Source organism: Pseudophryne corroboree, chromosome 9, assembly GCF_028390025.1.
Source record: "Pseudophryne corroboree isolate aPseCor3 chromosome 9, aPseCor3.hap2, whole genome shotgun sequence".
Taxonomy (NCBI): Eukaryota; Metazoa; Chordata; class Amphibia; order Anura; family Myobatrachidae; genus Pseudophryne; species Pseudophryne corroboree.
This window is the reverse complement of record NC_086452.1, coordinates 423,348,271-423,375,889: the sequence shown is the minus strand read 5'-3', so window position 1 is coordinate 423,375,889 and position 27,619 is coordinate 423,348,271. Positions and strand designations below refer to the sequence as shown.

Here is a 27,619-nt window from a genome sequence, read left to right as displayed (position 1 = left end):
CGCACTTGTGAAGGGAGCACATCTTGCACTGAGTGCCCGATTGGCCGCTCTGATTTTGTAACTGTGCTCTGCCGCTGGGACAGTGTGTCTGCTCCCAGCACCGAGCGAATAGCAGCATGTGGGGGAGCTGTGCCCCCTTCGGGATACAGCAGAGCATATTGCTGGGATCGAGTGTCCGATTCCAGCGCTGTTAGTTCTGCGGCGGGTTTCCGGTGCTGGGATCATGTATGGACTCCCTGCACCGGACTTGTAGCGGCAGCGGCGCTTTAAACTTGGCGCCACTTTGGCAACCAATGGAAAGCGGCAGCAGCGAGCCAATCAGAGCTCAGGGCACCGTAGCTGGCCCTACCCCTAGCATCTGACGTCAGATGCTGCCGGAGGGGAGAAGAAAGAAGACGCCTCGGAGGAGAAGAGGAAGTGCGACGGCCGGAGCGGTAAGAAGACTCGGGGAGGCCTGGAGTGGTGGGTTAGGAAGAGAGCCCAGTGAAGCTCCCCACTGCAGCCTTTCCGTGAGGTAGAGGTAGGCCCTTCTAAGGTTCTACATCTTTCCTCCCTAGGCAATCAGGGTTCGAACATTAGGCCCGTGGGCACAGTCAGGCCCCAGGTACATGTAGGGGGCACCAGGCCCAATCTGTATGTCTCCCCCCTCCCCAAGGTGAATAGGGTGACTCTGGGCACTAGGCCCAGGTCACTGTAAAGTGCCGCAATGAGGCAGGCTAAAAGCCTGAGCCAGCTAATAAGAGTGATCTGGGCAGGTCCAGGTCACTCCAGCATAATATGTAAAAGGGGACTCTACCTGCCATAATGTGTAAAAGAGGACGCTACCTGCCATACTGTGTAAAATGGGACTGTATCTGCCGTAATGTGCAACAGAGGACTCTACCTGCCGTAATGTGTAAAAGCGAACTCTGCTTGCTGTAATGTATAAAAGGGAACTCTACCTGCCATACTGTGTAAAAGAGGACTCTACCTGGGTAATGTGTAAAAAGGGACTCAACCTGGCGTAATGTGTCATGGGGGCTTTACTTGGAGTAATGTGTAAAATGGGGCTCTACCTGGTGTAATGTGTGACAGGGGCTCTACCTGTTCTAATCTGTGACCGGGGCTCTACCTGGTGTAATGTGTGTAAGTGGTGCTACCGTGCTGTTTAATTTGAATAATGGAGACTACTGTACAGCATAATATGAATTGGTATTATTTTGTGGCCATGCCCCTTCCCCATGAAGCCATGCCCCTAAATTTTTGGTGCACTCCTACGGCATGCACTGTCCCTATTTTGTATATAGAAGGTGGTGGTGGGGGGGCGCTGATGCTGTTTCTTGCACACAGCACTAAAATGTCTAGTTACAGCACTGTGTAGCTATGTCGGCCTACCAGGAATCTTCCTGGTGAGCCCTGTGGCCAATCTGCCCCTGGTGCACACCAAACTTCAGGACTCTTGTACTTGTTACTTGTACCTTTTAACACACCTTTAACCTCTTTTGCTTAGATTCAAAATAATAAAGTGAAATAGTTGGGACTGCAGTCAATTGAGTTGCTGTGACATCACTTCCTCCTATGCATGAATCAGCCAATCCACAAAGTGCAAAACTGCCAACCTGCTGCAAGTCTATCAGCTTAAAATACAGTAATAATGTTAAATTAATTAGTAAAGAAGATGGTTATATGTCAACATATTTAAGCTGAATATGTCCATTTTAGTTACCCAATATTAACGGCATGATATTACAAATTATGTTGTTAATTTACATCCCCCTTTCACAAGCAGCCATCATGACAGTGAGATGCTTAAACCCACTTAACATGCTCTTATACAGCAGTATAATTGCAGAGGGCCTCTAGATCGCAAGGTCAAACGAAATGCATAATATTATTAATCCAACTGACTATTGAAAGCACTGAATGGAACAAGTGTGTACTTGAGTTAATTTATCAGACCCGTGATTTAAAAATACAATGACAGAATAGGATGTTTCTCTGAGACTGAGTAATGATAGAAAAATTGCTTAAGAATTAGCTAAAGCATTTATATTCCGCACCTGCGACTATACTTAAAGGGCACCTGCCACCAAAACACATGATTTTATAGTTAGATCTTAAGATTGCAGCCATAATTACATCATCATAGCACTTCATAAGTCAATATTCATATAATCCTGATTAATAATAATGTGCCATTGGTTGATAATAGAAAGGTGTGTTTTTGTTATCCAGAAATCCAAATACACTTGTATTTTGTGGATCAGAACCAAACCAAAACCCGAATTTCCCGAGATCTGCTCTGAACTGAGTCCCCCTTCCCGCGGTTAGGAATTCAGATTTTAAGTCTGAATTTTTAAGTTTTGGACTGGAAACGTTACATGATTTTAGCTGTTTTAATCGATTTATTATTTTTTAATTGATTTTTTTTTAAATCGATTTTTAAACCGAAATCTGAATCAAAACACTTGAGTGTGGTTTTGCAAAACCAAAACATGAAGATAAATCCAGATCCAAAAACAAAACCTCGGGGGTCCATTCGCCTCTCTGGTTAAAACTGAATAGCTAGTCTGCATTCTTATGCAAGTACTCTTCAATTTGAATTAAGAAAGTTGCACACATTTATTGTTCATGGTAGCCTATAGCCAGGATTGTTGAGAGCGGGGGCCTGGGTACTGGGGGCCTGACCAAACCGTTGAGGCATGACCACGCCCCCTATTACAAGGGGCAGATCCAGGCAGTGATCACTCCTTCCCCCTCCCCGAACATCATGCAGAGAGTGGAGGCTGCCACTGACAGGTAAGTAAGTGTTACAGATCCATGTAAACAGTCTCCTCCCCCCTTCCCATCGGTAAAATGACCGGCGGGGGTCACATGACTACATCCAAATAGCATCCATTGATGTGATTATAGTACCCTCAAAAGTTGGTATCTGATTGGTCGCAGCAACATGCCAAAGTTATGACGTATGTGTGGAGTTGATCTTCTGACCTTCATGTTTTTAAACAAGTCCAGAGAGTGATACTAAACAATTATATCGGCAAGCATCAACATTTATATCCTCTAATTGCCATCTGTTCTGTTTTCTCTCACAGGTCTCTTTTGGGGGAAGACATTTTTATGAAATACAGAAATAGTTGTTACCTGTAGCTGCAAATGGGAATTTGGAACAATTTTGAAGCAGATACAAAAATAATTGTGTTTGACTGGAATAAAATTCTTGGAAAGCCCCTAAGGTAAGATCACTTTGTTAAAAGCAGATATGTTGAGGGTGAAGGAGACCGAGGCGGATTCTTATGAGTAGCTGTGGAATAGGCATCGTCTGTTGTGATTTTATCCATTGCTGAGTCCATTGAGGGGAACATAAACATGTAACTACCGTAGAATGTCTTGTTAAACATAAGTCAGTCAAATGTGTTCAAGTAGGAATTATGCTGATCTAGAACAAATGATGGATATTACTATGTTGGAGAGATACGCTGTTCGAATGCTACTGGGGTAGATGTATCAAACCTTGGAGAAAGACACAGTGGAAAAAGTAAAAGGGGTCTATGGGGGTAATTCAGACCTGATCGCTCGCTAGCATTTTTGGCAGCGCTGCAATCAGGTCAGAAATGCACATGCATATGCACCACAATGCGCAGGTGCGACGCACAGGTACAAAGTGGATCGCCACTCAGCGATGGGTTTGTGCGAAGAATCCATTCGCACGGGCGAACGCAAAGAGATTGACAAGAAGAAGGCATTTGTGGGTGGCAACTGACCGTTTTCTAGGAGTGGTGGGAATAACGCAGTCGTGTCCAAGCGTTTGCAGGGAGGGTTCCTGACGTCAATTCCGGTCCCAGACCGGCTGAAGTGATCACAGCGGCTGCTGAGTAAGTCCTGGGCTACTCAGAGACTGCACAAGATCTGTTCGTACAGCTCTGCTACACATGCGTTCGCACACTTGCAAAGCAAAAATACACTCCTCCTGTAGGCGGCGACTATCTGATCGCAGCAGTGCAAAAAAACTCTAGCGAGCGATCAGGTCTGAATTACCCCCTATGTTCTAAGCCCTGGAGAGAGATACAGAGGACAGAGATAAAATACCAACCAATCAGCTCCTAACTGCTATGTTATAGGCTGGGTTTGAAATGACAGGAGCTGATTGGTTGGTACTTTATCTCCGTCCACTTTCTCTCTCCATGGCTTAGTACAGTACATAGACCCCAAAGTACCTACAATTCAGCTACTAACTACCATTTTTTAAGAAAAACAAACAAGAAAAAAGAAGACTCTATTGTTTGGGGGCACTCTTTTAAATTAGTTAAAATTTAGCTTTTATTACATCCTTTCATAAAAAACCTGTTATAGATAAGGTGAAAATTCACAGAATAAATCCAAATAACACACCAAGAAAGAGTCCTATATAATATATGATTTATGCAGTGGCGGTTAGAGATGAGCGGGTTCGGTTCCTCGGAAACCGAACCCGCCCGAACTTCAGTTTTTTTTACACGGGTCCGAGCGACTCGGATCTTCCCGCCTTGCTCGGTTAACCCGAGCGCGCCCGAACGTCATCATCCCGCTGTCGGATTCTCGCGAGGCTCGGATTCTATCGCGAGACTCGGATTCTATATAAGGAGCCGCGCGTCGCCGCCATTTTCACACGTGCATTGAGATTGATAGGGAGAGGACGTGGCTGGCGTCCTCTCCGTTTATAGAGAGTGAGACTACTAGAGTAGAGAGAGACACAGTATTATTTACTTTAGTAATTTTGGGGAGCATTAGGAGGAGTACTACTACTTGCTGAAGTGATAGTGTGACTTTATATCTGACTTGTGGGGGAGACAGTGGGGAGCAGTTAGAGTCTGAGAGCAGGAGTACATATTTTAACGTACAGTGCACACTTTTGCTGGCACTCTGCTGCCAGAGTGCCACACTGCCATTGTGACCACACTGACCACCAGTATATATTGTGATTGTCTGCTTAGGAGTACTACTTGCAAGTTGCTGATAGTGTGACCAGTGACCTGACCACCAGTTTAATTAATCACCACCAGTTTAATATATATATATATATATATATATAAAATTGTATATAATATATATATAATTGTATATGTATACCACCTACCCGTGTTTTTTTTTTTTTCTTTCTTCTTGATACATACTACTATAGTAGCTTACTGTAGCAGTCTGCGGTGCTGCTGAGCTGACAGTGTCCAGCAGGTCCGTCATCAGTCATTACATAATAAATATATATACCTGTCCGGCTGCAGTACTAGTGATATTATATATATATATATATTAATTTCATCTCATTATCATCCAGTCTATATTAGCAGCAGACACAGTACGGTAGTCCACGGCTGTAGCTACCTCTGTGTCGGCAGTCGCTGGTCCATCCATAATTGTATACCACCTACCCGTGTTTTTTTTTTTTTCTCTTTCTTCTTGATACATACTACTATAGTAGCTTACTGTAGCAGTCTGCGGTGCTGCTGAGCTGACAGTGTCCAGCAGGTCCGTCATCAGTCATTACATAATAAATATATACCTGTCCGGCTGCAGTACTAGTGATATTATATATATATATATATATATATATATATATATTAATTTCATCTCATTATCATCCAGTCTATATTAGCAGCAGACACAGTACGGTAGTCCACGGCTGTAGCTACCTCTGTGTCGTCAGTCGCTGGTCCATCCATAATTGTATACCACCTACCCGTGGTTTTTTTTTTTCTCTTTCTTCTTGATACATACTACTATAGTAGCTTACTGTAGCAGTCTGCGGTGCTGCTGAGCTGACAGTGTCCAGCAGGTCCGTCATCAGTCATTACATAATAAATATATATACCTGTCCGGCTGCAGTACTAGTGATATTATATATATATATATATATATATATATTAATTTCATCTCATTGTCATCCAGTCTATATTAGCAGCAGACACAGTACGGTAGTCCACGGCTGTAGCTACCTCTGTGTCGGCAGTCGCTGGTCCATCCATAATTGTATACCACCTACCCGTGGTTTTTTTTTTCTCTTTCTTCTTGATACATACTACTATAGTAGCTTACTGTAGCAGTCTGCGGTGCTGCTGAGCTGACAGTGTCCAGCAGGTCCGTCATCAGTCATAACATAATAAATATATATACCTGTCCGGCTGCAGTACTAGTGATATTATATATATATATATATATATTAATTTCATCTCATTATCATCCAGTGTATATTAGCAGCAGACACAGTACGGTAGTCCACGGCTGTAGCTACCTCTGTGTCGGCAGTCGCTGGTCCATCCATAATTGTATACCACCTACCCGTGGTTTTTTTTTTCTCTTTCTTCTTGATACATACTACTATAGTAGCTTACTGTAGCAGTCTGCGGTGCTGCTGAGCTGACAGTGTCCAGCAGGTCCGTCATCAGTCATTACATAATAAATATATATACCTGTCCGGCTGCAGTACTAGTGATATTATATATATATATATATATATATATATATATATTAATTTCATCTCATTATCATCCAGTCTATATTAGCAGCAGACACAGTACGGTAGTCCACGGCTGTAGCTACCTCTGTGTCGGCAGTCGCTGGTCCATCCATAATTGTATACCACCTACCCGTGGTTTTTTTTTTCTCTTTCTTCTTGATACATACTACTATAGTAGCTTACTGTAGCAGTCTGCGGTGCTGCTGAGCTGACAGTGTCCAGCAGGTCCATCATCAGTCATTACATAATAAATATATATACCTGTCCGGCTGCAGTACTAGTGATATTATATATATATATATATATATATATATATATTAATTTCATCTCATTATCATCCAGTCTATATTAGCAGCAGACACAGTACGGTAGTCCACGGCTGTAGCTACCTCTGTGTCGGCAGTCGCTGGTCCATCCATAAGTATACTAGTATCCATCCATCTCCATTGTTTACCTGAGGTGCCTTTTAGTTGTGCCTATTAAAATATGGAGAACAAAAATGTTGAGGTTCCAAAAATAGGGAAAGATCAAGATCCACTTCCACCTCGTGCTGAAGCTGCTGCCACTAGTCATGGCCGAGACTATGAAATGCCAGCAACGTCGTCTGCCAAGGCCAATGCCCAATGTCATAGTACAGAGCATGTAAAATCCAAAACACCAAATATCAGTAAAAAAAGGACTCCAAAATCTAAAATAAAATTGTCGGAGGAGAAGCGTAAACTTGCCAATATGCCATTTACCACACGGAGTGGCAAGGAACGGCTGAGGCCCTGGCCTATGTTCATGGCTAGTGGTTCAGCTTCACATGAGGATGGAAGCACTCAGCCTCTCGCTAGAAAAATGAAAAGACTCAAGCTGGCAAAAGCACCGCAAAGAACTGTGCGTTCTTCCAAATCCCAAATCCACAAGGAGAGTCCAATTGTGTCGATTGCGATGCCTGACCTTCCCAACACTGGACGTGAAGAGCATGCGCCTTCCACCATTTGCACGCCCCCTGCAAGTGCTGGAAGGAGCACCCGCAGTCCAGTTCCTGATAGTCAGATTGAAGATGTCAGTGTTGAAGTACACCAGGATGAGGAGGATATGGGTGTTGCTGGCGCTGGGGAGGAAATTGACAAGGAGGATTCTGATGGTGAGGTGGTTTGTTTAAGTCAGGCACCCAGGGAGACACCTGTTGTCCGTGGGAGGAATAGGGCCGTTGACATGCCTGGTGAAAATACCAAAAAAATCAGCTCTTCGGTGTGGAAGTATTTCAACAGAAATGCGGACAACATTTGTCAAGCCGTGTGTTGCCTTTGTCAAGCTGTAATAAGTAGGGGTAAGGACGTTAACCACCTCGGAACATCCTCCCTTATACGTCACCTGCAGCGCATTCATCATAAGTCAGTGACAAGTTCAAAAACTTTGGGCGACAGCGGAAGCAGTCCACTGACCAGTAAATCCTTTCCTCTTGTAACCAAGCTCACGCAAACCACCCCACCAACTCCCTCAGTGTCAATTTCCTCCTTCCCCAGGAATGCCAATAGTCCTGCAGGCCATGTCACTGGCAATTCTGACGAGTCCTCTCCTGCCTGGGATTCCTCCGATGCATCCTTGCGTGTAACGCCTACTGCTGCTGGCGCTGCTGTTGTTGCTGCTGGGAGTCGATGGTCATCCCAGAGGGGAAGTCGTAAGCCCACTTTTACTACTTCCACCAAGCAATTGACTGTCCAACAGTCCTTTGCGAGGAAGATGAAATATCACAGCAGTCATCCTGTTGCAAAGCGGATAACTGAGGCCTTGACAACTATGTTGGTGTTAGACGTGCGTCCGGTATCCGCCGTTAGTTCACAGGGAACTAGACAATTTCTTGAGGTAGTGTGCCCCCGTTACCAAATACCATCTAGGTTCCACTTCTCTAGGCAGGCGATACCGAGAATGTACACGGACGTCAGAAAAAGACTCACCAGTGTCCTAAAAAATGCAGTTGTACCCAATGTCCACTTAACCACGGACATGTGGACAAGTGGAGCAGGGCAGGGTCAGGACTATATGACTGTGACAGCCCACTGGGTAGATGTATGGACTCCCGCCGCAAGAACAGCAGCGGCGGCACCAGTAGCAGCATCTCGCAAACGCCAACTCTTTCCTAGGCAGGCTACGCTTTGTATCACCGCTTTCCAGAATACGCACACAGCTGAAAACCTCTTACGGCAACTGAGGAAGATCATCGCGGAATGGCTTACCCCAATTGGACTCTCCTGTAGATTTGTGGCATCGGACAACGCCAGCAATATTGTGTGTGCATTAAATATGGGCAAATTCCAGCACGTCCCATGTTTTGCACATACCTTGAATTTGGTGGTGCAGAATTTTTTAAAAAACGACAGGGGCGTGCAAGAGATGCTGTCGGTGGCCAGAAGAATTGCGGGACACTTTCGGCGTACAGGCACCACGTACAGAAGACTGGAGCACCACCAAAAACGCCTGAACCTGCCCTGCCATCATCTGAAGCAAGAAGTGGTAACGAGGTGGAATTCAACCCTCTATATGCTTCAGAGGTTGGAGGAGCAGCAAAAGGCCATTCAAGCCTATACAATTGAGCACGATATAGGAGGTGGAATGTACCTGTCTCAAGCGCAGTGGAGAATGATTTCAACGTTGTGCAAGGTTCTGCAACCTTTTGAACTTGCCACACGTGAAGTCAGTTCAGACACTGCCAGCCTGAGTCAGGTCATTCCCCTCATCAGGCTTTTGCAGAAGAAGCTGGAGGCATTGAAGGAGGAGCTAAAAGGGAGCGATTCCGCTAGGCATGTGGGACTTGTGGATGGAGCCCTTAATTCGCTTAACAAGGATTCACGGGTGGTCAATCTGTTGAAATCAGAGCACTACATTTTGGCCACCGTGCTCGATCCTAGATTTAAAACCTACCTTGGATCTCTCTTTCCGGCAGACACAAGTCTGCTGGGGTTCAAAGACCTGCTGGTGACAAAATTGTCAAGTCAAGCGGAACGCGACCTGTCAACATCTCCTCCTTCACATTCTCCCGCAACTGGGGGTGCGAGGAAAAGGCTCAGAATTCCGAGCCCACCCGCTGGCGGTGATGCAGGGCAGTCTGGAGCGACTGCTGATGCTGACATCTGGTCCGGACTGAAGGACCTGACAACGATTACGGACATGTCGTCTACTGTCACTGCATATGATTCTCTCACCATTGAAAGAATGGTGGAGGATTATATGAGTGACCGCATCCAAGTAGGCACGTCAGACAGTCCGTACTTATACTGGCAGGAAAAAGAGGCAATTTGGAGGCCCTTGCACAAACTGGCTTTATTCTACCTAAGTTGCCCTCCCACAAGTGTGTACTCCGAAAGAGTGTTTAGTGCCGCCGCTCACCTTGTCAGCAATCGGCGTACGAGGTTACTTCCAGAAAATGTGGAGAAGATGATGTTCATTAAAATTAATTATAATCAATTCCTCCGTGGAGACATTGACCAGCAGCAATTGCCTCCACAAAGTACACAGGGAGCTGAGATGGTGGATTCCAGTGGGGACGAATTGATAATCTGTGAGGAGCGGGATGTAAACGGTGATATATCTGAGGATGATGATGAGGTGGACATCTTGCCTCTGTAGAGCCAGTTTGTGCAAGGAGAGATTAATTGCTTCTTTTTCGGTGGGGGTCCAAACCAACCCGTCATTTCAGTCACAGTCGTGTGGCAGACCCTGTCACTGAAATGATGGGTTGGTTAAAGTGTGCATGTCCTGTTTATACAACATAAGGGTGGGTGGGAGGGCCCAAGGACAATTCCATCCTGCACCTCTTTTTTCTTTAATTTTTCTTTGCGTCATGTGCTGTTTGGGGAGTGTTTTTTGGAAGGGCCATCCTGCGTGACACTGCAGTGCCACTCCTAGATGGGCCAGGTGTTTGTGTCGGCCACTAGGGTCGCTTAGCTTACTCACACAGCTACCTCATTGCGCCTCTTTTTTTCTTCTTTGCGTCATGTGCTGTTTGGGGAGTGTTTTTTGGAAGGGCCATCCTGCGTGACACTGCAGTGCCACTCCTAGATGGGCCAGGTGTTTGTGTCGGCCACTAGGGTCGCTTAGCTTACTCACACAGCTACCTCATTGCGCCTCTTTTTTTCTTCTTTGCGTCATGTGCTGTTTGGGGAGTGTTTTTTGGAAGGGCCATCCTGCGTGACACTGCAGTGCCACTCCTAGATGGGCCAGGTGTTTGTGTCGGCCACTAGGGTCGCTTATCTTACTCACACAGCTACCTCATTGCGCCTCTTTTTTTCTTCTTTGCGTCATGTGCTGTTTGGGGAGTGTTTTTTGGAAGGGCCATCCTGCGTGACACTGCAGTGCCACTCCTAGATGGGCCAGGTGTTTGTGTCGGCCACTAGGGTCGCTTAGCTTACTCACACAGCTACCTCAATGCGCCTCTTTTTTTCTTCTTTGCGTCATGTGCTGTTTGGGGAGTGTTTTTTGGAAGGGCCATCCTGCGTGACACTGCAGTGCCACTCCTAGATGGGCCAGGTGTTTGTGTCGGCCACTAGGGTCGCTTATCTTACTCACACAGCTACCTCATTGCGCCTCTTTTTTTCTTCTTTGCGTCATGTGCTGTTTGGGGAGTGTTTTTTGGAAGGGCCATCCTGCGTGACACTGCAGTGCCACTCCTAGATGGGCCAGGAGTTTGTGTCGGCCACTAGGGTCGCTTAGCTTACTCACACAGCTACCTCATTGCGCCTCTTTTTTTCTTCTTTGCGTCATGTGCTGTTTGGGGAGTGTTTTTTGGAAGGGCCATCCTGCGTGACACTGCAGTGCCACTCCTAGATGGGCCAGGTGTTTGTGTCGGCCACTAGGGTCGCTTAGCTTACTCACACAGCTACCTCATTGCGCCTCTTTTTTTCTTCTTTGCGTCATGTGCTGTTTGGGGAGTGTTTTTTGGAAGGGCCATCCTGCGTGACACTGCAGTGCCACTCCTAGATGGGCCAGGTGTTTGTGTCGGCCACTAGGGTCGCTTATCTTACTCACACAGCTACCTCATTGCGCCTCTTTTTTTCTTCTTTGCGTCATGTGCTGTTTGGGGAGTGTTTTTTGGAAGGGCCATCCTGCGTGACACTGCAGTGCCACTCCTAAATGGGCCAGGTGTTTGTGTCGGCCACTAGGGTCGCTTAGCTTACTCACACAGCTACCTCATTGCGCCTCTTTTTTTCTTCTTTGCGTCATGTGCTGTTTGGGGAGTGTTTTTTGGAAGGGCCATCCTGCGTGACACTGCAGTGCCACTCCTAGATGGGCCAGGTGTTTGTGTCGGCCACTAGGGTCGCTTAGCTTAGTCATCCAGCGACCTCGGTGCAAATTTTAGGACTAAAAATAATATTGTGAGGTGTGAGGTATTCAGAATAGACTGAAAATGAGTGGAAATTATGGTTTTTGAGGTTAATAATACTTTGGGATCAAAATGACCCCCAAATTCTATGATTTAAGCTGTTTTTTAGTGTTTTTTGAAAAAAACACCCGAATCCAAAACACACCCGAATCCGACAAAAAAAATTCGGTGAGGTTTTGCCAAAACGCGGTCGAACCCAAAACACGGCCGCGGAACCGAACCCAAAACCAAAACACAAAACCCGAAAAATTTCAAGTGCACATCTCTAGTGGCGGTACTAGCGAGCGTTGGGCCCATGTGCAACAAAATGCTTCGCCCCCCCCCCCCCCCCATCCCATCCAAGTCCACCCCCCCCCCCACCCTGCCGGCAGACACCCGAACTTTTTTCTGAACCTGTGGCATCTGAGTAAGTTTGTGCATACACTTTACTCTTGGTCATGAATGTCTGATGTGCTCTGGATCTGCAATATTTGAGCAAAATCTACATACACTTCATTCCTGACTATAAATACTGAACTGCTTTGGACCTGTGGCATTTGAGTAAACTGGCACCCTTGGTTTGAACAAGTGACTGGTCTTGGACCTGTGACTTTTAAGTGAGTCCGCATATGGTATATTCCTGATTAGGAATTCTGATGTATGGTATGCTGATACAACAAAAGGATTAACCATTACAGTGAACAAAACCATTGTGATTCAATTTTTAATATACCATTTTAGTCTCTGGAAATCCAGGATTCATTCCTTCCAGCTAGGAATGGCAATGTGATTGGAAATTACAATTGTGGATTTTTAATTAAGTTAAACAGCTGGGAATAACCCACTGTTTATAGTATATGTTTTATGTTGTGCTGTATTGTGTTGTACGTATACCGGTATTAGGATCACGTTTTATTGAACAATATTATTAGATATAATTCTACTATTTTTAGGTGTTGATAACACTATATTCTAAATAAAGAAAATACTACTTTTATGAAAGAGGATTGGTATTGTATTTATTTATAAAATTGAATACTTCAACTAATATAGTAGGAAATATATTTACACACTTGAATATTATAAGCGCTGGGAGATATTCTATTTTTTCGATCTGGTGAGGGGGACCTGCTCAGGGCCAGGGAAATGGATACCTAGCAACAGTGCGGTAATTAGACATTTTAGCGCTGTGTGCAAAAAATGGCATCGGAGCCCCCCCCCACCCCCGCCTATGCAAAACAGGGGCAGTGCGCGCCGTAGGCGTGCGCAAAAAAATAGGGGCATGGATTCGTGGGGAAGGGGTGTGGCCGCAAAATAATACCAATTCATATAACGGTGCACAGTAGTCTCCATTATTCAAATTACGCCGCACGTTAGCACCACTACACCAGGTAGAGCCTGGTGGACAGATTCCCCTTTTTATACATTACGGCAGACAGAGTCAACCTTTTACACATTACGGCAGACAGGGTCCCCTTTTTACACATTACGGCAGGCAGCGTCCCATTTTTACACATTACAGCAGACAGCGTCCCCTTTTTACACATTACGGCAGACAGTGTCCCCTTTTTACATATTACGGCAGACAGATTCCTCTTTTTACACATTACGGCTGACAGCGTCCCCTTTTTACACATTACGGCAGACAGCGTCCCCTTTTTTTACACATTACGGCAGACAGCATCCCCTTTTTACACATAACGGCAGACAGCGTCCCCTTTTTTACACATTACGGCAGACAGCATCCCCTTTTTTACACATTACGGCAAACAGCGTCCCCTTTTTTACACATTAAGGCAGACAGCGTTCCCCTTTTTACACATTAAGGCAGACAGAATAGATAGATAGATAGATAGATAGATAGATAGATAGATAGATAGATAGATAGATAGATAGATAGAAATAGAATAGATATACTTACTGTTTCCACTGGCTCAGGCTCCTGGTGCAGCTTCCGGCAGATTCCGAGCAGGGGAGAAGAAGGAGGATGAAGGTGGAGGAGGGAGCCGCAGCAGTGCACTGTAACTGGTGGAGGCGCTGCTACTGCTGTCCCTCTCCTTCACCATAGGCTGCCCTCCGCCGCTGGGAATGCTGGGAATGCGGCGGCAGCAATGGCGGCAGCAATGGCGGCACACAGCGACAGTTTGACTCATTACATGCCGCTCTGGCTTTGGGCCCCTTGAGAGTGGCGGGCCCCAGTGCAAGGCACTGCTTGCACTGGCAGTAGTTCCACCACTGGATTTATGAGTATTGGTATTAAGCTCCTCTATATATCACATAAATCACTCAGCACCACAAAAGATGCAAGATGACAGAGAATGTGCATACAAAATATCAACCCACAGACCCAATAAGGCCAGTTTCTCAACAAAACAAACCGACAGCAGACAAATCCCACAATACCTGGGATTGAAAGGATAAATGTTTTATATATAATGCGTCACTAGTATCATAAACCTCCTACACATGTCCTATAATAGGATGCTCCTCTACATCACCTAAAGTTATAAGGCATATACACTGCTCAAAAAAATAAAGGGAATACTAAAATAACACATCTCCTATATAATAGCCCTATTCTGTGACCTTGTGATTCATTTGCTAACGCTGGGCGGAGTCACAACACTGGGCGGAGTTAGTCAAATGAGTCACAGAGATCTGGCCAAATCTACAGGAGACTAGGAGCAGAAGCAGATAGCATGGGCATTGGACATGTCACAGGCAGGGGTGCAAACCTCCCAGCTTTCTGCAGGAGCTTTCTCCAGGCAGAAGGAGGGAAACACACTCGGCGAAAAGGGGGCGTGGTTTCACGGGAGGGTCCCCGTTTTCGTCAGTGAGGGAGCATGCCCAGCGCTCTGTGAGCTGCTGGCATGCTCCCAGGGGCTGATTATGAGTCCGGGGGGCCCAGGGCACTTGATACAGGGGAGCCCTATCTCATTGCTGTGCCTGCTGTGGGTTGGGGGCGTGGCCTAATCGCGGCCCGCGCGGCCACGCCCCCTTATGCAAATTCCGATTTTTATTTTTTAAATGGGATTTTGGCCCCTCAGCTAGGGCTAAATCCAGAGGAGGTGGTCGCTCCCCCCTACACACCCGCACAGGCAGAAGAAAGCAGGGAGACTGCTGCCTCCCTGCAACACCACAGACCTGCCTATATGCAGCAGCGTGTGCTGACTGTAGCACAATGTTGCCGCTGTTGCTGGCAGGACGGGGGGGGGGGAGCTTCTGAGCTGGGACAGAGCTACTCGAGCCGGGGGGCCCCCTAAAACTGTGGGGCCAACGGTACGTATCCCCTGCCCCCCCCCCACCTTAATCCGGCTCTGCTGCTGGAACCCCCCCATTAATCCGTACCCCCTGATGCCCCCTCTCCCTCTGTCTCCACTATTCACCGCTGCTCTGCTAAGCAGAACAGCGAGTACAGGAGCTTTCCAACTGCCCCCCCACCGCCGGACACTGCGACCCGCGGGTGGGACAGCGGGACAGACCCCAAAAAATGGGACTGTCCCGTGAAAATTGGGACATTTGGGAGGTATGGGGGTGTGTGAGGGGTATGTCATACAGACAGACGGGCACCGGCTCACTGTGTGCTTGACCCCCCACATCGGCATACTCAGCAGGGTCTCTCTGGTGCGGAGGAGCGTCACTTTCTGGCACACTCCACGCTTCTTAGCTGCAGTTTAGTGGGGTACCTGCCGCTGTGCAGGTTCCATACTGCCTCTGTTATCTCCAGCCCCGGCAACCCCACCGCTAGCTGCAGCGCTGCCACCCGCAGTGGAGTGCGCCCAGCTCATTCACACACTTTAGCTGACGGGTAGCGCTGCAGAAATACGAGCTGCTTGCAGGCTCTGACCCACTCCTCCCTCCAGCCGCAGCGTCTCCTGGGAGCTAACCAGTCACTCCCAGCCTCCCCTTACCACAGTGCCCGGAAGCCGTGAGGTCCGCGCCACGTGCATGCTATGACCCCCTCCTCCCTCCAGCCGCAGCATCTCCTGGGGGCTAACCAGTCATTTCCAGTCTCACCTTACCACAGTGCCCGGCAGCTGCGCGAGGTCTGCGGTGTGTGACTGAGGAGGGGGGGAGGGATGCGGACGGGCAGAGGAAGCAGGACTCCAGCCTGAGAGAGTCAGCCATGCCAAGTCTCCAGCAGCAGCAGATCCCAACAGGTTGGAGTGGAACAGCAGCAGCCAGCAGCCGTGACTCCGGTAAGACACATCTGTCTGTAACCACTGTTTTATCCCTAATACCAATCTCTCCCGTGCCCTGTGTTCTGTCATGTCCCTGTCACCCCTGGCCTTGCCCTGCCACCCTTATCCTGGCCCTTTCACCCTTATCCTGGCCCTGTCACCCTTATGCTGGCCCTGTTACCCCTATCCTGGCCCTGTCACCCCTGTGCTTGCCCTGTGAACCCTATACTGGCCCCGTCACCCCTGTCCTGGTCCTGCCGCCCCTACCCTGGCCCTGTCACCCCTATCCTGTCCCTATCATTTCTGTCCTGGCCCTGTCACCCCTGTCCTGGCCCCGTCACCCCTGTCCTGGCACCGTCACCCCTGTTCTGACCCTGTCACCCCTGTCCTGGCCCCGTCAACCCTGTACTGACCCTGTCACCCCTGTCCTGGCCCTGTTACTGCATACCCTCCAACTACCTTTTATGGCATGTACAGTACCCGCAGCGCCTCCAGACCTCTCCCCAATGCACCACACCTCCGCACCTTCCCCTCCACCACATGCGGCACTCCACCCCTCCCCCACATGCTGTGCCTCCAGACCCCCTACACCACCCGTGGCTCCCACTCCTCCACCCCTTCACCAACCACAGCACCTCCAGGCCCCTTCCACCATTCACCCCCCTTATATGTCTCCCCCCACACCTGCCCCCCTCCACCCGCAGCATCTGCAGACACCCTCCTCCATCAGCGGTCCCCCCCTCACCCACCTCTCCCCCACCAATGGCACCCCCGCACCTGCCCCTCCACCACCTGCAGCACCTCCGGACCTCCTTTCCCATCCGCCGCAACACCCGTACCTGCCCCTACCCTACCCATGGTGCCTGCGGTCCCCTACCCCACCCCCGGCACTCCCGTCCCTTCCCATCCCACAGCACCTCCGGAACCCTTCACCCATCCACAACATCACCACACCTGCCCCTCTCCCACCCGTGGCACCCCTGCCCCTCCCCCACCTGCAGTGCCTCCGGACCCCTCCCCCATCTGCATCCCCCACTCCTCTGCCCCTCCCCCACGCGCAGCACCTCCCGAACCTTCCCCATCCGGGCCCCACCCCCACTTCTGCCTCCCCTCCACCCGCAGCATCTACAGACACCATCCGCAGTCTCCCCCGCACCCGCTACATTCTGTACATCGTGCCCTGCAGGTGCTGTTCACGCCGTCGCAAGGGGCTGCGCCTCCTTCACCATCGCACGCCCTTTCATTGTGCAATATTTAACCACTAACAAAGGAATGCAGGTAATACTCCATATAATACAAATATTAAACCCCAGAAAGGCATGCAAGGGTTAAGGGGGCGTAGCCCCTTGCGACGGTGTGAAGAGCGCCCGTAGGGCGCGATGAAGCACCTAGTCCTAGATATGAATGAATGAAATATTCTTATTAAATACTTTGTTCTTTACATAGTTGAATGTGCTGACAACAAAATCACACACATTTTATCAATGGAAATCAAATTTATTAACCCATGGAGGTCAGGATTTGGAGTCACACTCAAAATTAAAGTGGAAAATCACACTACAGGCTGATCCAACTTTAATGTAATGCCCTTAAAACAAGTCAAAATGAGGCTCAGTAGTGTGTGGTGTGTGTGGCCTCCACGTGCCTGTATGACCTCCCTACAATGCCTGGGCATGCTCACCTTATCTATAACAGGTTTTTTATGAAAGGATGTAATAAAAGTAAAATTTTAACTAATTTAAAATAGTGCCCCCAAACAAAAGAGTCTTCTTCTTTCTTGTTTGTTTTTCTACGCAAACCATGGCTCTAGGGGAGCACCACCGGACAATAATTATTTGAATATCGCCCGTGGAAGATTTAGTATCACTGGCCGATTTATATTAAGAATAATTTCTGGTTATAAATTCTTTCTCCACAATAATCTTAGGTGGATATACCAGTGCACGGACTAACTCTATTCTCTCTCAAAATACAATTTTTTAAGCACAGCCTGTAATAATGACAGAAGTTGTATAGTTTTTATCTCTCTCTGCTTTATCTCTCTCCAAGCTAGTACATCTCCCCCAAAGTCACTTATAGTGTCTTTTTGTCACAACTAAATTGATATTATGTAAGCACAATGTGTGGCACGTTCACTCGTATCAGTCCTCCGTCTTTGGCTTTCCATGATTTGATACATCTCCCCCATTGACATGAAACGTATTTTACTGGGTTTTTTTTTATACATTTTAAAACCAAGGCCCTCATTCCGAGTTGTTCGCTCGGTAATTTTCTTCGCATCGCAGCGATTTTCCGCTAATTGCGCATGCGCAATGTTCGCACTGCGACTGCGCCAAGTAAATTTGCTATGAAGATTGGTATTTTACTCACGGCATTACAAGATTTTTTCTTCGTTCTGGAGATCGGAGTGTGATTGACAGGAAGTGGTTGTTTCTGGGCGGAAACTGGACGTTTTATGGGAGTGTTTGAAAAAACGCTACAGTTTCTGGGAAAAATGCGGGAGTGGCAGGAGAAACAGAGGAGTGTCTGGGCGAACGCTGGGTGTGTTTGTGACGTCAAACCAGGAACGACAAGCACTGAACTGATCGCACTGGAAGAGTAAGTCTCGAGCTACTCAGAAACTGCACAGAGAAGTCTTTTTGCAATATTGCGAATCTTTCGTTCGCAAATTTGATAAGCTAAGATTCACTCCCAGTAGGCGGCGGCTTAGCGTGTGCAAAGCTGCTAAAAGCAGCTTGCGAGCGAACAACTCGGAATGACCACCCAAGGCTCATCTACAAACCACAAAAAATGTTGCCCGAAACTACAGGTTTTGCAGAGAGATTTAGCAATTTTTAGCACCGTGGCCAAGTATATGCAACTATTGGGGGTAATACAGAATTGAGCGCAGCAGCAAATTTGTTAGCAGTTGGGAGAAACCATGTGCACTGCAGGTGTGGCAGATATAACATTTGCAGAGAGCGTTAGATTTGGGTGGGTTATTTTGTTTCTGTGCAGGGTAAATACTGGCTGCTTTATTTTGACACTGCAAATTAGATACCAGTTTGAACACACCCCACCCAAATCTAACTCTCTCTGCACATGTTATATCTGCCCGCCCCTGCAGTGCACATGGGTGGTCATTCCGAGTTGTTCGCTCGTTGCCGATTTTCGCTATATTGCGATCAGTCGCTTACTGCGCATGCGCAAGGTTCGCAGAGCGCATGCGCTTAGTTATTTTACATAAAAGTTAGGTCTTTTACTCATGGCATAACAAGGTTTTTTCATCGTTCTGGTGATCGTACTGTGATTGACAGGAAGTGGGTGTTTCTGGTAGAGATGAGCGGGTTCGGTTTCTCTGAATCCGAACCCGCCAGAACTTCATGTTTTTTTTCACGGGTCCGAGCGACTCGGATCTTCCCGCCTTGCTCGGTTAACCCGAGCGCGCCCGAACGTCATCATGACGCTGTCGGATTCTCGCGAGGCTCGGATTCTATCGCGAGACTCGGATTCTATATAAGGAGCCGCGCGTCGCCGCCATTTTCACACGTGCATTGAGATTGATAGGGAGAGGACGTGGCTGGCGTCCTCTCCGTTTAGAATAGATTAGAGAGACACTTGATTTACTAATTTTGGGGAGCATTAGGAGTACTCAGTACAGTGCAGAGTTTTGCTGATAGTGACCACCAGTTTTATTTATAATCCGTTCTCTGCCTGAAAAAAGCGATACACAGCACACAGTGACTCAGTCACATACCATATCTGTGTGCACTGCTCAGGCTCAGGCCAGTGTGCTGCATCATCTATTATCTATATATAATATTATATATATCTGTCTGACTGCTCAGCTCACACAGCTTATAATTGTGGGGGAGACTGGGGAGCACTACTGCAGTGCCAGTTATAGGTTATAGCAGGAGCCAGGAGTACATAATATATTATATAGTGAGTGACCACCAGACACACAGTGCAGTTTATTTAATATATCCGTTCTCTGCCTGAAAAAAGCGATACACACAGTGACTCAGTCAGTCACATACCATATCTGTGTGCACTGCTCAGGCTCAGGCCAGTGTGCTGCATCATCTATATATATTATATATCTGTCTGACTGCTCAGCTCACACAGCTTATAATTGTGGGGGAGACTGGGGAGCACTACTGCAGTGCCAGTTATAGGTTATAGCAGGAGCCAGGAGTACATAATATTATATTAAAATTAAACAGTGCACACTTTTGCTGCAGGAGTGCCACTGCCAGTGTGACTAGTGACCAGTGACCTGACCACCAGTATATATAATATTAGTAGTATACTATCTCTTTATCAACCAGTCTATATATTAGCAGCAGACACAGTACAGTGCGGTAGTTCACGGCTGTGGCTACCTCTGTGTCGGCACTCGGCAGCCCGTCCATAATTGTATATACCACCTAACCGTGGTTTTTTTTTCTTTCTTTATACATACATACTAGTTACGAGTATACTATCTCTTTATCAACCAGTCTATATTAGCAGCAGACACAGTACAGTGCGGTAGTTCACGGCTGTGGCTACCTCTGTGTCGGCACTCGGCAGCCCGTCCATAATTGTATATACCACCTAACCGTGGTTTTTTTTTCTTTCTTTATACATACATACTAGTTACGAGTATACTATCTCTTTATCAACCAGTCTATATATTAGCAGCAGACACAGTACAGTGCGGTAGTTCACGGCTGTGGCTACCTCTGTGTCGGCACTCGGCAGCCCGTCCATAATTGTATATACCACCTAACCGTGGTTTTTTTTTCTTTCTTTATACATACATACTAGTTACGAGTATACTATCTCTTTATCAACCAGTCTATATTAGCAGCAGACACAGTACAGTGCGGTAGTTCACGGCTGTGGCTACCTCTGTGTCGGCACTCGGCAGCCCGTCCATAATTGTATATACCACCTAACCGTGGTTTTTTTTTCTTTCTTTATACATACATACTAGTTACGAGTATACTATCTCTTTATCAACCAGTCTATATATTAGCAGCAGACACAGTACAGTGTGGTAGTTCACGGCTGTGGCTACCTCTGTGTCGGCACTCGGCAGCCCGTCCATAATTGTATATACCACCTAACCGTGGTTTTTTTTTCTTTCTTTATACATACATACTAGTTACGAGTATACTATCTCTTTATCAACCAGTCTATATTAGCAGCAGACACAGTACAGTGCGGTAGTTCACGGCTGTGGCTACCTCTGTGTCGGCACTCGGCAGCCCGTCCATAATTGTATATACCACCTAACCGTGGTTTTTTTTTCTTTCTTTATACATACATACTAGTTACGAGTATACTATCTCTTTATCAACCAGTCTATATATTAGCAGCAGACACAGTACAGTGCGGTAGTTCACGGCTGTGGCTACCTCTGTGTCGGCACTCGGCAGCCCGTCCATAATTGTATATACCACCTAACCGTGGTTTTTTTTTCTTTCTTTATACATACATACTAGTTACGAGTATACTATCTCTTTATCAACCAGTCTATATTAGCAGCAGACACAGTACAGTGCGGTAGTTCACGGCTGTGGCTACCTCTGTGTCGGCACTCGGCAGCCCGTCCATAATTGTATATACCACCTAACCGTGGTTTTTTTTTCTTTCTTTATACATACATACTAGTTACGAGTATACTATCTCTTTATCAACCAGTCTATATTAGCAGCAGACACAGTACAGTGCGGTAGTTCACGGCTGTGGCTACCTCTGTGTCGGCACTCGGCAGCCCGTCCATAATTGTATACTAGTATCCAATCCATCCATCTCCATTGTTTACCTGAGGTGCCTTTTAGTTGTGCCTATTAAAATATGGAGAACAAAAATGTTGAGGTTCCAAAATTAGGGAAAGATCAAGATCCACTTCCACCTCGTGCTGAAGCTGCTGCCACTAGTCATGGCCGAGACGATGAAATGCCAGCAACGTCGTCTGCCAAGGCCGATGCCCAATGTCATAGTACAGAGCATGTCAAATCCAAAACACCAAATATCAGTAAAAAAAGGACTCCAAAACCTAAAATAAAATTGTCGGAGGAGAAGCGTTAACTTGCCAATATGCCATTTACCACACGGAGTGGCAAGGAACGGCTGAGGCCCTGGCCTATGTTCATGGCTAGTGGTTCAGCTTCACATGAGGATGGAAGCACTCAGCCTCTCGCTAGAAAAATGAAAAGACTCAAGCTGGCAAAAGCAGCACAGCAAAGAACTGTGCATTCTTCGAAATCCCAAATCCACAAGGAGAGTCCAATTGTGTCGGTTGCGATGCCTGACCTTCCCAACACTGGACGTGAAGAGCATGCGCCTTCCACCATTTGCACGCCCCCTGCAAGTGCTGGAAGGAGCACCCGCAGTCCAGTTCCTGATAGTCAGATTGAAGATGTCAGTGTTGAAGTACACCAGGATGAGGATATGGGTGTTGCTGGCGCTGGGGAGGAAATTGACCAGGAGGATTCTGATGGTGAGGTGGTTTGTTTAAGTCAGGCACCCGGGGAGACACCTGTTGTCCGTGGGAGGAATATGGCCGTTGACATGCCAGGTGAAAATACCAAAAAAATCAGCTCTTCGGTGTGGAGGTATTTCACCAGAAATGCGGACAACAGGTGTCAAGCCGTGTGTTCCCTTTGTCAAGCTGTAATAAGTAGGGGTAAGGACGTTAACCACCTCGGAACATCCTCCCTTATACGTCACCTGCAGCGCATTCATAATAAGTCAGTGACAAGTTCAAAAACTTTGGGTGACAACGGAAGCAGTCCACTGACCAGTAAATCCCTTCCTCTTGTAACCAAGCTCACGCAAACCACCCCACCAACTCCCTCAGTGTCAATTTCCTCCTTCCCCAGGAATGCCAATAGTCCTGCAGGCCATGTCACTGTCAATTCTGATGAGTCCTCTCCTGCCTGGGATTCCTCCGATGCATCCTTGCGTGTAACGCCTACTGCTGCTGGCGCTGCTGTTGTTGCCGCTGGGAGTCGATGGTCATCCCAGAGGGGAAGTCGTAAGCCCACTTGTACTACTTCCAGTAAGCAATTGACTGTTCAACAGTCCTTTGCGAGGAAGATGAAATATCACAGCAGTCATCCTACTGCAAAGCGGATAACTGAGGCCTTGGCATCCTGGGTGGTGAGAAACGTGGTTCCGGTATCCATCATTACTGCAGAGCCAACTAGAGACTTGTTGGAGGTACTGTGTCCCCGGTACCAAATACCATCTAGGTTCCATTTCTCTAGGCAGGCGATACCGAAAATGTACACAGACCTCAGAAAAAGAGTCACCAGTGTCCTAAAAAATGCAGCTGTACCCAATGTCCACTTAACCACGGACATGTGGACAAGTGGAGCAGGGCAGGGTCAGGACTATATGACTGTGACAGCCCACTGGGTAGATGTATGGACTCCCGCCGCAAGAACAGCAGCGGCGGCACCAGTAGCAGCATCTCGCAAACGCCAACTCTTTCCTAGGCAGGCTACGCTTTGTATCACCGGTTTCCAGAATACGCACACAGCTGAAAACCTCTTACGGCAACTGAGGAAGATCATCGCGGAATGGCTTACCCCAATTGGACTCTCCTGTGGATTTGTGGCATCGGACAACGCCAGCAATATTGTGTGTGCATTAAATATGGGCAAATTCCAGCACGTCCCATGTTTTGCACATACCTTGAATTTGGTGGTGCAGAATTTTTTAAAAAACGACAGGGGCGTGCAAGAGATGCTGTCGGTGGCCAGAAGAATTGCGGGACACTTTCGGCGTACAGGCACCACGTACAGAAGACTGGAGCACCACCAAAAACTACTGAACCTGCCCTGCCATCATCTGAAGCAAGAAGTGGTAACGAGGTGGAATTCAACCCTCTATATGCTTCAGAGGTTGGAGGAGCAGCAAAAGGCCATTCAAGCCTATACAATTGAGCACGATATAGTAGGTGGAATGCACCTGTCTCAGGCGCAGTGGAGAATGATTTCAACGTTGTGCAAGGTTCTGATGCCCTTTGAACTTGCCACACGTGAAGTCAGTTCAGACACTGCCAGCCTGAGTCAGGTCATTCCCCTCATCAGGCTTTTGCAGAAGAAGCTGGAGGCATTGAAGAAGGAGCTAAAAGGGAGCGATTCCGCTAGGCATGTGGGACTTGTGGATGCAGCCCTTAATTCGCTTAACAAGGATTCACGGGTGGTCAATCTGTTGAAATCAGAGCACTACATTTTGGCCACCGTGCTCGATCCTAGATTTAAAGCCTACCTTGGATCTCTCTTTCCGGCAGACACAGGTCTGCTGGGGTTGAAAGACCTGCTGGTGACAAAATTGTCAAGTCAAGCGGAACGCGACCTGTCAACATCTCCTCCTTCACATTCTCCCGCAACTGGGGGTGCGAGGAAAAGGCTCAGAATTCCGAGCCCACCCGCTGGCGGTGATGCAGGGCAGTCTGGAGCGACTGCTGATGCTGACATCTGGTCCGGACTGAAGGACCTGACAACGATTACGGACATGTCGTCTACTGTCACTGCATATGATTCTCTCAACATTGATAGAATGGTGGAGGATTATATGAGTGACCGCATCCAAGTAGGCACGTCACACAGTCCGTACTTATACTGGCAGGAAAAAGAGGCAATTTGGAGGCCCTTGCACAAACTGGCTTTATTCTACCTAAGTTGCCCTCCCACAAGTGTGTACTCCGAAAGAGTGTTTAGTGCCGCCGCTCACCTTGTCAGCAATCGGCGTACGAGGTTACATCCAGAAAATGTGGAGAAGATGATGTTCATTAAAATGAATTATAATCAATTCCTCCGCGGAGACATTGACCAGCAGCAATTGCCTCCACAAAGTACACAGGGAGCTGAGATGGTGGATTCCAGTGGGGATGAATTGATAATCTGTGAGGAGGGGGATGTACACGGTGATATATCGGAGGGTGAAGATGAGGTGGACATCTTGCCTCTGTAGAGCCAGTTTGTGCAAGGAGAGATTAATTGCTTCTTTTTTGGGGGGGGGTCCAAACCAACCCGTCATATCAGTCACAGTCGTGTGGCAGACCCTGTCACTGAAATGATGGGTTGGTTAAAGTGTGCATGTCCTGTTTTGTTTATACAACATAAGGGTGGGTGGGAGGGCCCAAGGACAATTCCATCTTGCACCTCTTTTTTCTTTTCTTTTTCTTTGCATCATGTGCTTATTGGGGAGGGTTTTTTGGAAGGGACATCCTGCGTGACACTGCAGTGCCACTCCTAGATGGGCCCGGTGTTTGTGTCGGCCACTAGGGTCGCTAATCTTACTCACACAGTCAGCTACCTCATTGCGCCTCTTTTTTTCTTTGCGTCATGTGCTGTTTGGGGAGGGTTTTTTGGAAGGGACATCCTGCGTGACACTGCAGTGCCACTCCTAGATGGGCCCGGTGTTTGTGTCGGCCACTAGGGTCGCTAATCTTACTCACACAGCTACCTCATTGCGCCTCTTTTTTTCTTTGCGTCATGTGCTGTTTGGGGAGGGTTTTTTGGAAGGGACATCCTGCGTGACACTGCAGTGCCACTCCTAGATGGGCCCGGTGTTTGTGTCGGCCACTAGGGTCGCTAATCTTACTCACACAGCTACCTCATTGCGCCTCTTTTTTTCTTTGCGTCATGTGCTGTTTGGGGAGGGTTTTTTGGAAGGGCCATCCTGCGTGACACTGCAGTGCCACTCCTAGATGGGCCCGGTGTTTGTGTCGGCCACTAGGGTCGCTAATCTTACTCACACAGCTACCTCATTGCGCCTCTTTTTTTCTTTGCGTCATGTGCTGTTTGGGGAGGGTTTTTTGGAAGGGACATCCTGCGTGACACTGCAGTGCCACTCCTAGATGGGCCCGGTGTTTGTGTCGGCCACTAGGGTCGCTTATCTTACTCACACAGCGACCTCGGTGCAAATTTTAGGACTAAAAATAATATTGTGAGGTGTGAGGTATTCAGAATAGACTGAAAATGAGTGTAAATTATGGTTTTTGAGGTTAATAATACTTTGGGATCAAAATGACCCCCAAATTCTATGATTTAAGCTGTTTTTTAGTGTTTTTTGAAAAAAACACCCGAATCCAAAACACACCCGAATCCGACAAAAAAAATTCGGTGAGGTTTTGCCAAAACGCGTTCGAACCCAAAACACGGCCGCGGAACCGAACCCAAAACCAAAACACAAAACCCGAAAAATTTCAGGCGCTCATCTCTAGTTTCTGGGCAGAAACGGGCCGTTTTCTGGGTGTGTGCGAAAAAACGCTGGCGTTTCTGGGAAAAACGCGGGAGTGTCTGAAGAAACGGGGGAGTGTCTGGGCGAACGCTGGGGGTGATTGTGACGTCAAACCAGGAACGAAACTGACTGAACTGATCGCAATGGCTGAGTAAGTCTGGAGCTACTCAGAAACTGCTAAGAAATTTCTATTCGCAATTCTGCTAATCTTTCGTTCGCAATTCTGCTAAGCTAAGATACACTCCCAGAGGGTGGCGGCCTAGCGTGTGCAATGCTGCTAAAAGCAGCTAGCGAGCGAACAACTCGCAATGAGGGCCATGGTTTTGCCCAACTGCTAACAAATTTGCTGCTGCGATCAACTCAGGATTACCCCCATTGTTTGAGTAATTGTGGCCAAATCTCTACTTAAGGCTCAATGGGTATAAAGTATAAACGAGTGACAATGGGTTGTCCGCAGATAGCTAAGTGTTCTGAAGCAGTGTCATGGACATGTATGCTATGCTGAGCGAAACGCAGAGATCCGATCTGATTGTCTTAGTTATCTATTTCATATTTAGAACACTATAGGCCTTATGGAAGATGCAGGCACAGGTGCGATTCCGGAAAGAAAACCCGTATTTTTAAAGTGGCACTAAGGTTGGTTTATTCTTCTATATTATTGCTGCTTTAAAAATACAGTTGTTGGAATTGCGGCCATGCCTAGATCTCTCAGGCTATTAGATATGGGCCTGTATTTATCCTTTCTGTCCTTGGGTCCGTAGAGAACTGTCCTGACTAACGCTAGCAGCTCACTGAGTCTTCAGGTGAGGTTGTTGTGCAAGAAGTTGTCTCATCTCCAGTTGCTTTTGTCCATTGATGGGCTTCCTCCTCTGAAGCAACAAATATTTCTTCAAAGATGGGGGCTTGCGTATGCTAAATGCTTTGTATCATAGGTATACAGGTGGTTTACCGTGATTTCCCTCGTTGAGCGCCTTTCTTCGTTCTCTGTTGTTTACTGTAAGCTCTCATTCATGGTGCTCAACACCACACTCATTCATTTGTTCAGCAAAGTACTGATGGTCTGTTTAGTCTTGCATTTATCCTTGTGTAGCTTGCTGCATTTTCCTTCAGGAATATAAACAAAAGCTTTGCGCTCAAGAAATCTGATTGGGTCCACAGTGCTCTAGGTTTCTCACCACGCCATGTTTTGCAAGTTATTAGCTGACATTCATTACTGCGAATTCAGTGCTTAATTTCATTTCCTTGCACCACCATAGTCACATCAGAATGTAATTATATTAAGATGAAACTTTTGTCATTGTTACGTAGTCCTGTATACTTTATCAGGTCTCGCTTTTGCAGTTCCCATTTGTTTTGGATTCTGCCATGCCTTCATTGATGATACTGCTTCAG

At 47.3% G+C, this 27,619-nt stretch overlaps 1 protein-coding gene across 1 annotated transcript in view; it reads left to right on the top strand.

The window, feature by feature from the left end:
- TAFA4 (TAFA chemokine like family member 4) overlaps window positions 1-27,619 on the top strand; it is a 492,869-nt gene that overhangs the window by 152,425 nt on the left and 312,825 nt on the right. The window contains exon 2 of the mRNA XM_063938840.1: window positions 3,075-3,215. Coding sequence (XP_063794910.1) covers window positions 3,136-3,215 — 80 coding nt within the window. The 5' untranslated portion in view covers window positions 3,075-3,135. The remainder of the gene's footprint in view (window positions 1-3,074; window positions 3,216-27,619) is intronic.